The sequence below is a fragment of the Sinocyclocheilus grahami genome, unplaced genomic scaffold (assembly GCF_001515645.1).
Source record: "Sinocyclocheilus grahami isolate Dianchi unplaced genomic scaffold, SAMN03320097.WGS_v1.1 scaffold1173.1, whole genome shotgun sequence".
NCBI classification, from domain to species: Eukaryota; Metazoa; Chordata; class Actinopteri; order Cypriniformes; family Cyprinidae; genus Sinocyclocheilus; species Sinocyclocheilus grahami.
The window spans coordinates 563663-575144 of record NW_015506352.1 but is presented as its reverse complement, the minus strand read 5'-3'; the positions used below and the strand labels follow the sequence as shown (position 1 = coordinate 575144).

The window sequence follows — 11482 nt, the reverse complement described above, 5'->3', positions numbered from 1 at the left end:
GTGTGTGTGTGAGTGAGTGAGTGTGTGTGTGCGTGTGTGTGTGAGTGAGTGAGTGTGTGTGTGCGTGTGTGTGTGAGTGAGTGAGTGTGTGTGTGCGTGTGTGTGTGAGTGAGTGAGTGTGTGTGTGCGTGTGTGTGTGAGTGAGTGAGTGTGTGTGTGCGTGTGTGTGAGAGAGAGAGAGAGAACGAGTGACCTGGTGACTGTCATCTGTGTAATCCCAAATCCTGCTGTGCCACTCTGAAATCCTCTCGTGGTCCGCCATCGTTGGGAATACTCAACAAAATTATCAGTGTTCCAGGTTTATCCCAAACATACTCTCATGCTTTTGTGTGTGAGAGAATGAGCTCATGCTTTCGCTGGCACACCTGTGACTATGATGATGAGGATGATGATGATGAGGATGTCAGTGCGGCGCTCAGGTGTGTGAAGGCAGCAGAAGGTGAGTACCGACGGATACCAACTGCTCGATTTGTTATTATTATTTCATTTTATTTAGATAGATTTACACTTCATCTCTGTCCTTTCGGATGAAAATAAAAGGGAAGATAAGGCTGCAGAGACTGTGCTGCAAGTGTTCATGACATACTGAGAGATTTTTACTGTCAAAATTTCAGCAGAACAGAAATCTGGTACTGCTTGTTGTCTTTCTTATTTAAAACTGGGGACATTGTTCATTTTAGTAAAAGTGTTTATTCGGCTTTTTCTATTTTGAGTTGTCCAGTTAAAATAACAAGTTTATTATAACTGCTTTCTGATACTGAAACATATGGAAGAGAATATAAATCTCAGTTGCTGTGAACTGCATCTGCACAGTTTCTAAAATGTGAAATGTAGATATTTCTGCAGTACTGTGTGATGGACAGGTGGCCTGACCAATCAGCCGTGATGTCTGCTCGAGTGAGGCCTCTGGTCCCGCCCACATTTCTTCTGGAGGGGGTGGAGCAGGTTGCAATGGCCGCAGAGGACATTATGTGAGCAATGCATTATGGGTGACGGATAAATGGATTATTATCTCGGATATAAATCAGTGGTTGGTTAATGATCGATAAGTTATCGGTTATTGATTTGACTTTTTTTTCTGAAGAGAAGAGAAGCACCCAGAAGCTGGACCTTACTTCAACACCAACAACAGCAATAACAATGAAGAGTGAGTTCATACACACACACAAAACACACTTACGCTTCAGGTGTTTTGACCGCTTTATCATTATGTGTCTTATATTCACAGAGAGGAAAAGAAGAAGAAAAAGAAAGGAAAAAAGGAGAAGAAAGAGTAAGATGAGATGATTTTTCAAACATTCGCTTCATTTATTAATTCATTGATGGTTTACTCTACATATTTGTGTTGTTCCAGGAAAAAAGAGAACAAGGAAAAAAAGGAGAAGGAAAAGAAAAAAGAAGCAGAAGAGAAAGAAAAAGAGAAAGAGAAAGAGAAAGAGAAAGAGAAAGAGAAAGAGAAAGAGAAGAAAGAACCGTAGGTTCATCTTTGTTTAGACTGTCAGATTCCATCATCTTTGTCTCTTTGTTTTTGATATTGTATATTTGTTAAAGGTGAAGCATGTAATTTTTATGCTATTAGAGAATCGTTATCTGTTCGTTGGGAGATGGGATGCGTGTTGGAACTGTTACTGTTCTGCATTTAGTCTCTAAAACTCTATACTCTTGTGTTCCAGACCAAAGGAGATTGAGGTTGTGGATCCGGCGGGAAACATGTACTACAACTGGCTTTTCATGATCACGTGTCCAGTGATGTACAACTGGGTTCTCATCATAGCGAGGTGCCTGTCACATCACAAAACAACACTTTGCTCTCTGATAGTTTAGTCCATGGATCTCAGCTCGACTCTCTCTCTATCTGTCTCTCAGAGCTTGCTTTGAGGAGCTGCAGTCGGACTTTCTGATGAACTGGTTCATCCTGGATTTCTTATCAGATCTGGTGTATCTGCTGGACATGGTGTTCAGGACCAGGACAGGTGAGTTCCAGCTCCATCAGGAGAAATGTCCGAGCATGTTGAAATTAAATCGTCAACTTGAGTGCACAGACACTATTTGAACTGAACTGAGCTGGACGATAACATCACTGAATCAATGACGAAATACAGAGTTCTGGCATGAAACTCCAGATGACGCAGTCCGATAGGTCTAACTTAGTCTGACCTAATGACATCATTATCACATGGCACAGCTGATGTATCGCTAGCCAATGAGCTCGCTGCTCAACATTCAAATATATGACTAATGCTTGCTGTAGCAGTAGCAGTGCACTTCAGAGACCCTCCACCTTCCCCAGCTCCACCTGTATAGATCTGCTACGAGGTGATTCATGTATGCTATATGGGGGTTATTTTATGTATGTTATATGTGCAGCAGCAGTATTTCTTACATGCTCACAGCAGCATGTTGTGGATGTATTGGCAGCAGCAGCAGTGTAGCAGATCTATTCCACCAAGAGCAAATACATTAACATTGTCATGTGTATATTACCATGCAAATCCCTCTGAGAGACAGAACTTACTTTAACTGAAAATTTAGTGTTTACTGTTTTGTATTTAATACACACTATTTTTCCTATTTAATACTTTAAAGCTGCTTTTTAACACAATCTGTATTGTTAAAAGCACTCTATAAATAAAGGTGACAACTTGAAATCTCGGTGTGTTTGTGCTCGTCTGCAGGATATCTGGAGCAGGGGCTGTTGGTGAAGGATGAGAAGAAACTTCGCGATCGCTACACGCAGAGCATCCAGTTCAAGCTGGACCTGGCCTCTATGGTTCCGACCGACATCTTCTACTTCTACTTCGGTCTGAACTACCCCGAGATTCGCATGAACAAGCTACTGAGGGTCAACCGCTTGTTCGAGTTTTTCCAGCGCACCGAAACACGGACTAACTTTCCCAACCTGTTCCGAATCTCCAACCTCGTCATGTACATCGTGATCATCATCCACTGGAACGCCTGCATGTATTACTCCTTCTCCAAGGCCATTGGCTTCGGGTCGGACGCTTTCGTGTATCCGAACATCTCGAACCCGGAGTTTGGCCGGTTGGAGAGAAAGTACGCATACAGCATGTACTGGTCCACGCTCACGCTCACCACCATCGGCGAAACGCCGCCCCCTGTCAAAAACTCAGAGTACTTCTTTGTGGTGACGGACTTCTTGGTCGGCGTGTTGATTTTTGCCACCATCGTCGGTAACGTCGGCTCCATGATCACCAACGCCAACGCGGCGCGAGCGGATTTCCAGGCTCGTATCGACGCTATCAAACAGTACATGAGCTTCCGAAGGGTCACCAAAGACCTGGAGAAACGGGTCATCAAGTGGTTCGATTTCTTGTGGACCAACAAGAAAGCGGTGGACGAGAGGGAAGTGCTGAAGTACCTGCCGGACAAGCTGCGGGCGGAGATCGCTATAAACGTCCACCTGGACACTCTGAAGAAGGTGCGCATCTTCGCGGACTGCGAGGCCGGGCTGCTGGTGGAGCTGGTGCTGAAGCTTCAGCCGCAGGTCTTATCAAACAGTACATGAGCTTCCGAAAGGTCACCAAAGACCTGGAGAAACGGGTCATCAAGTGGTTCGATTTCTTGTGGACCAACAAGAAAGCGGTGGACGAGAGGGAAGTGCTGAAGTACCTGCCGGACAAGCTGCGGGCGGAGATCGCTATAAACGTCCACCTGGACACTCTGAAGAAGGTGCGCATCTTCGCGGACTGCGAGGCCGGGCTGCTGGTGGAGCTGGTGCTGAAGCTTCAGCCGCAGGTCTACAGCCCCGGAGACTACATCTGCAAGAAGGGCGACATCGGCCGCGAGATGTACATCATTAAGGAAGGAAAACTGGCTGTGGTGGCCGATGACGGAGTCACGCAGTTCGTGGTGCTGAGCGACGGCAGCTACTTCGGAGAGATCAGCATCCTCAACATCAAGGGCAGTAGGGCAGGCAACCGAAGGACCGCCAACATCCGCAGCATCGGCTATTCTGACCTCTTCTGCCTGTCCAAAGACGATCTGATGGAGGCGCTGACCGAATATCCAGATGCCAAGGCCATGCTGGAGGAGAAGGGACGACAAATCCTTATGAAGGTATGCGGTTCAGTAAACGGCCTCGAGAGAGTAATGCATCGAACCAGTGTTAATTTCGTTGACGAATAATTTTCGTGAACAACATTTTTTTCACTGACAACAACGAGACAATAATGAACTAAAACTCTTTTTGAATGACAAAGACTATGACGTAAAGCTATTGACATTTTCGTCAACGAATAAAAACGAGATGAAAATGTTAGGGAGGGATGATTTGGGAAGAGATTCATTCAGAACGAATCTGCTGCGTGATTAGGGTTAGGGTTAGGCTTAGGAGGTTAGGTTAGGAGGTTAGATGTGTACATATGAACTGGCGGGACATAAGCTAACGTGTACTTGCTGCACGTCGCATAAAACGTTAAAAAATTTCAATATGTGGGAGTAAGAGAAGAGCAGACATATAATATATAAATCTGACGACACAAGAGAGAGCTCAATTCGATCTGGTTTTCTGAGCGCAGACACTGAAGCACACACACACAGAAAGCGCCTCTCACAGCGCACGAGTACTCTTTCGCGTCGCATGAATGGAGAATTACACACAAAATGATGTTGATTGGTCCGTTTTGACGAGTATTCACGCAAACGCAGTTGATTACGTCTTAAGTGAACATAAACAGCAGGAAGAACGTGTATCAGTGCATTGCATCCATTGCAGCTGTCCATTCGGTTTTAAAGGGACAGCAGCCTAATTTAGTTGCTATTGTCTGAGTCATTGATGTTAATCAAGCAACACAGAAAGACAGAAAATCACGCAGTGCTCTTGACTGAAAAACGTTAGTAGCCCTAAAGATTAATCTAAATTTATTTATATAAATAGATATGTCTGCTTGAAAGAATGAAGAATATGGTAAACAAGTTGCTATAAAGAATGCATAATTAGCCGATATAACCATTGGTATTTCATTAAAAAGAAGACCATGTTCTTGTTCTTTATGAGAAGTGGTTTTATTTAATTTTAACATAAAGGCATGTTGTGTGTCACTGCAGTTAAATCATCGTCTATCATGATAAAACCTTAATATCAAACCTATATAATGAGTTTGGACATTTTAGAGAAATGCTTAATAAATGCACTGTAACTAAACCAATTATAATATGTAGATAAGATAAGAGTGAGAACAAAAAATAAATTCTTCATGATCGCCAACCGATCTTTATCACTGTCCCAGTAGATCCCGAAAATAACAGTAAAATATATGTAGATAAGATAAGAGTGAGAACAAAAAATAAATTCTTCATGATCGCCAACCGATCTTCTCTTATCTCTGTATAAAGCGCAGCTCTGCTTTGTTTACAGCGGTAACCAAGGAAACGCTATATCGCGGCTGGTTCATAAGCGCCACCTGCTGGCAGAGAGTGTATTTGCATCTCATTCAGACCTTTTTTGTACTGTATTTTCCTGTTATTTTTGGTAGCTACTGAGACAGTGATAAAGAAAAATACATCACACACAGTAACTTAACAGAGGCCAGAGATGTTGAAGACGAGCACAAAGAAGAGAAAATACTGTAGCAGTATCACTGAAGGGAACTGCATTGAGAAAAGTTTCGGTGGCAATGGCGTTTTCTTCTCTTATCTCTGTATAAAGCGCAGCTCTGCTTTGTTTACAGCGGTAACCAAGGAAACGCTATATCGCGGCTGGTTCATAAGCGCCACCTGCTGGCAGAGAGTGTATTTGCATCTCATTCAGACCTGCTGTTTTTGTTTCATGCAGATATGTTTTATGTATAAATAAATAAATAAAACCTAAAGTCATTTAAGCCAAAAGCCATTCTGTTTTTGATATAAATCCTGAAATTATACAATCTCTTTTTTAAAAAACAACTGCTCATGCAACATGTGTGTAGCATCTTTGTTTGTATCGTGATTAAAATGCAGTGGTTACCTCTAATTTCAAATGGCTACAGATATTTTTTTATTTAAGGCCAGTCTGTTTGTTATAAATCAAATAGCCAATAAATAAATTTGCTTTAAAAAAAATAAGTATCAGAATCAGCCAATTTGCTATTTAAAAAAAGGGAAAAAAAGAAAATCTGATTCTGAATCGGCTATGATTGGTGCATCACTAATTCAAATATTAAATAAAAGGCCTCAAATTGGAAGTACAATCTGGGCAGTCTTTTTCTATCAATTCTTCAACAGATAGATCTTGTCTTTCAAGGCCGAGGTCAGGGATCTTGGGCCTAAAAAGGTTGGTGATCATTGCGTTAAAGGAACATGCAAATGTTATGGGAATGTTATTTTTAAATATTCTCTGGACGTTTTGTAGTACAGCACAGTCGTATGCATAGCCTTTCAAAGTATAATCCATTTGATATCGTGCATGAACGCACGCGGTTGCGTACAATTGCAATGCCACTTATGTGTGCGCTAAAGACAGCCATATTCTGCATGCTGTTAGTTCTTCAAAAAAGTATATGAACTATTAAACCTTTTCTAGTAGTATAAGATCAAAGAGCAGTCGTGGACTTCATTGCACTGGATATGTGTTGTGACAAACCTGGGCTTCTGCCTGATGTTGCAGCGCTGTCAGTGTGCGCTGATATTTCAGAGATTTCCCTTCCAAATGCTCTACTCAGGCATCATGCACGCTGTCTGGAATGCATTTATGTGTCCCTGCAGCACAAAAGCAGTGTTAAGTTGCTGGGGGATATTTGTAGCAATAGCCAACAATACATTGTATGGGTCAAAATTATACATTTCTCTTTTATGCCAAAAATCATTAGGATATTAAGTAAAGATCATGTTCCATGAAGATATTTTGTACATTTCCTACCGTAAATATATCAAAACTTAATTTTTGATTAGAAATATGCATTGTTAAGAACTTCATCTGAACAACTTTAAAGATGATTTTCTCAATATTTAGATTTTTTTGCACCCTCAGATTCCAGATTTTCAAATAGTTGTATCTCTGCCAAATATTGTCCTATCCTAACAATTTCAATTTTTAAAAAGTTGACCATTATGACTGGTTTTGTGGTCCAGGGTCACATAAACACTAAGCAGAAGCAATAAAAGTGTGGATTCACTCTTTCAATGTTTTATCATTTTTATCCATAGGACAATCTTCTGGATTTAGAGCTGGCCAAGCAGGGTCCCGATCCCAAAGACATGGAGGAAAAGGTTGCCAAGATCGGCAGCGTGCTGGATGACCTTCAGATGTGCTTCGCTCGCCTCTTAGCCGAACATGAAGCCACACAAGGTAAACTGAAGAAGCGCGTGACTAAATTAGAAAAGAAGATGACAGACGGAGCGGCGCTCTCTGAGATGCTGGACCCGGAGAGGAAAGAAGAGAAGGAATAGGATGAAAGCTGCAGTTAATCAAAGACCCAGAAGAAAAGCTGCAGACAAACCTGATTAAACAAATTAGTTTTAGAACTTTGAACAGAAGCCTTGTATATTTTGTGGTCCGCCTGTGGTTTGGACTGGATTTGTGGGGATGGATAAAACTGTAGATACACATCAGATTTATCCTGGGCTGTCAGTCTACCACAGCAGTGTGTGAATGAAGAAGACAGCTGAGAAATCTTTGTTTGGTTCTTCCGTCTACCTGCGACTGGTAGCACGCAAATGTAAACCACTGAACAGATGATTGGTGTTCACAGCATTTATCTGTGGTTAGTACTGATTATATCATGTGTTTATTCTGTCATGTCTATCATGAGAGAATATAAAGATAAAATGAATCCTTTTTGTTAGCAAAAGTCTGTATGATCTAGTTTCACTCAAACCTCTTGTAATCAACATTTATACTTAGAGAGAAACACTAATAATGATGCTGCTCTAGCAATATCAGTTAAAAGTTTAATCAGAGAACTAAATGGGCTGTAAAAAAATTTAAATACATCTTCAATAAAGAATTTCTGACCAGACCCTTTCATATGGCGTTCGTGTTTTGACGCTGTTATTCTATGTACACTAGCAGTCAAAAGTGTTTGAACAGTAAGATTTGTAATGTTTTTTAAAGAAGTCTCTTCTGCTCACCAAGCCTGCATCTATTTGATCCAAAGTACAGCAAAAACAGTACAACTTTGAAATATTTTTTCTATTTAAAACAGCTGTTTTCTATGTGAATATCTGTTAAACTGTCATTTATTTCTGTGATCAAAGCTGAATTTTTAGCATCATTGCTCCAGTCACATGATCTTTCAGAAATCATTCTATTCTTCTGATTAGCTGCTCAAAAACATTTAATATTATTATTATTATTAAAAACAGCTGAGTAGAATTTTTTTCAAGTTTCTTTGATGAATAGAAAGTTCAGAAGAACAGCCCCCCCAAAAATACTGACTCTTTGAATGGTCTAGTGCAGGGGTGGTGAACTCCGGTCCTGGAGAGCCGCAGCCCTGCAGAGTCCAGCTCCAACCCTAATAAAAACCTACCTGCCTGTAGCTTTCTAGTAACCCTTCAGACCTTGATTAGCGTGTTCAGGTGTGTTTGATTAGGGTTGAAGCAAAACTCTGCAGGACTGTGGCTCTCCAGGACCGACGTTCACCACCCCTGATCTAGTGTATAGTGTTACAAAAGCTTTTTATTTCAGAGAGATTATGATCTTTGTATGTTTTAATTATTGATAATAGTCAGTGGTGTAGTGTAATGAAGTAATAATACTTCGTTACAGTACTTAAGTATTTTTTGGGAGTATCTGTACTTTACTTGAGTTTTTATATTTCAGCCAACTTTTACTTTTACTCCACTACATTTCCTAATTAAAATGTATACTTTTACTCCGATACATTTCCCCGAAGCATATTCGTTACTTGCTACAAAAGAGTCAGAAGAACACGGACTGCAGGAAAGTAGGGGCAAGTTCAAGCTCAAACCGGTGTGCACCGTTTTGTCAGCCCAATTAGCAGCATGTATATAAACCACGCGGTATTAAAGAGACAGCTGCACAATGTAATTAACATCAAAATAAATTCACAAGAGCAAGTATATTGTTTGCACATGTTTATTTACATTAAAGGCTAAATAACTGAAATAATAAGAGCACAAGTATAGATCGGTAACTTCTTTACGTCTGTCTAAATATCCTAATATAGATATATATCCAGTAGAGTATCCTAATATCGTTTCCTCAGGAAGGTGTGCTAGACACTGATTAATGTTACATAAAAATACTATACATATTTATATATTTCGCTATTGTATTGTGGAGTGACACTTTCATAAACTTTTCTATACTCCACAGAAAGCAGCTGCTTAAAATATTTAAAATATTTCACTTATTTTTCTGTATTTTGGATCAAATAAATGTAGGCTTGGTGAGCAGAAGATAATTATTTAAAAAACATTAAAAATCTTACTGTACAAAAGTTTTGACTGTTAGTGTGTTTATTTTTCCTTTACTAATGATGGACTGGTAACATGACAGGCGGCCGTGTCATTGAATGACGCGCTCTGAATGCTGACGGGAGTTGTAGTTTTTACGAGAGGATTCCGCCTCACCGCGCTCTGTTAACGACTACATCTCCCATCATGCTCTTCGGCGCTGCCGTCTTCCTCATGCGTCCTGATTCCAGGGCTGATCGTTAGAGTGAGACTCTTTATTTATATCAAATCATTTTTCTTAACATTTCTTGCATATTACCTCATGATTATAAACTGATTCATTCAATTACTAATTACAAGTTTAGCAATAGTAACGGTCGCTTTTATTGAAAGCTGACACGTGTTCTGTAACGCTTTCACCGTGTTTTACCGTGTTTCATTAGAGATCTTACGTTGTTTTGTCACTGATGCTACTCTCATTCACCATGTTTCACCTTTTTGCTGCGTTTCATTAGTGATTTGACAGTTTCATGTTGCAGTTCTACTCATGTTAGTGGTTTAATGGTGTTTGTTTGGGGTTTTACACTGTTTTACCATGTTTCTTCAGCGGGGTTAAGTTAGTTTTGTTTTCGATATTCATGACACATTCAGCGATAAACGGCAATAACTCCAAAACGACTTGCCCTAAAAAAATCGAATTCTACTGGTAGAAAACGTAATTGCATGTCCAAAATTAATCTTCTTTTTGTAATAACTTTCGTCAGCAGGAAGATAGCGACATGAGACCAGTGTCAATCAATAGAGGTGGACAGTGGACATCTTTCGCAACCTTTCATTTTACCCCTACTGGTAGAAAAGGGAATTGCATGTTCAAAATTAACCTTCTTTTTGTAATAACTTTTTACATCAGGGAGACAGAGGCATGAGACCATTGACAAGCAATAGAGAGCGACAGTGGACATCTTTTACAACCTTTCATTTTACCCCTACTGGTATAAAACGGAATTGCATGTCCAAAATGAATCTTCCTTTTGTAATAACTTTCGTCAGCAGGAAGATAGCGACATGAGACCAGTGTCAATCAATAGAGGTGGACAGTGGACATCTTTTGCAACCTTTCATTTTACCCCTACTGGTAGAAAAGGGAATTGCATGTCCAAAATTAATCTTCTTTTTGTAATAACTTTCGTCAGCAGGAAGATAGAGACATGAGACCAGTGTCAATCAATAGAAGGGGACAATGGACATCTTTCACAACCTTCAATTTTACCCCTACTGATAGAAAAGGGAATTGCATGTCCAAAATTAACATTCTTTTTGTAATAACTTTTTACATCAGGAAGATAGAGACATGAGACCAGTGTCAATCAATAGAAGTGGACAGTGGACATTTTGATGAAGACTAAGTTCCAGTAAAACACAGTATTTTCATAATTCTCTATGATCCCTTTAAATCCATCATTGTGTTTTTGTGTGTGTGTGATTGAGTGGCAGTTTCTCTCTGCAGATGACGAGGTTGTAGGATGTGACAGCATATGAAATGTAAAACTAAGTTTATAGTTACAATGTGTCTCCTTCCATTTACAATTGTTTATGAAAGCCAAAAAGTAGTACCTAAGCACTTGACAATGTTAAAAGGAATAAGTGATAAAGTCTTGGGCAGCTGTGACTGGGTATATTTATGCACAAAGCACAACAACAACAACAATAATAATAATAATAATCTAACAGCATTGTAAGGATAAAATAAACTCAGACACTTTGATCTCCTGAGAAACAAACAATACACTGGCATCTTCAAGACACCCCACAGAGGGGTGGTGCAGGAAACGCCTCTCTCACATATGCATTGCTTCCTCCTCATCCCCTTCCTTCCCCTCACCCATCCTTCTTTTCACCCAGCTCACTCAGAATGGTCAAGAATATAATGTTCTATATGAATGCAAATAAGATTTACAGTCATGTTTGGTTTCATTTGAATAGTTTCAGGGCGAGTGGTACAATGGTCGTAATCTTACCAAAAGATAATCCAGATCCCAAGAGTTAAAAGATACTTTGATTGCTGTAGAGGGTCATTACATGAAAATTACCTTTTGTTCCCATAAAGGTGTAGACCACCCAGGTCTGG

The 11482-nt window shown here is 40.1% G+C and overlaps 1 protein-coding gene across 1 annotated transcript; it reads left to right on the top strand.

Annotated features, from left to right (window-relative positions):
* The first annotated feature begins 162 nt into the window (after positions 1-162).
* On the top strand, positions 163-7955 carry LOC107567610 (cyclic nucleotide-gated channel rod photoreceptor subunit alpha-like). The gene is made up of 10 exons (XM_016253308.1): positions 163-439; positions 847-971; positions 1085-1147; positions 1229-1273; positions 1355-1474; positions 1674-1778; positions 1867-1973; positions 2676-3286; positions 3538-4077; positions 7144-7955. The coding sequence occupies exons 2-10, from the start codon at positions 856-858 to the stop codon at positions 7384-7386; spliced, it is 1950 nt and encodes a 649-aa protein (XP_016108794.1). The 5' UTR covers positions 163-439; positions 847-855; the 3' UTR covers positions 7387-7955.
* Positions 7956-11482: the final 3527 nt, after the last annotated feature.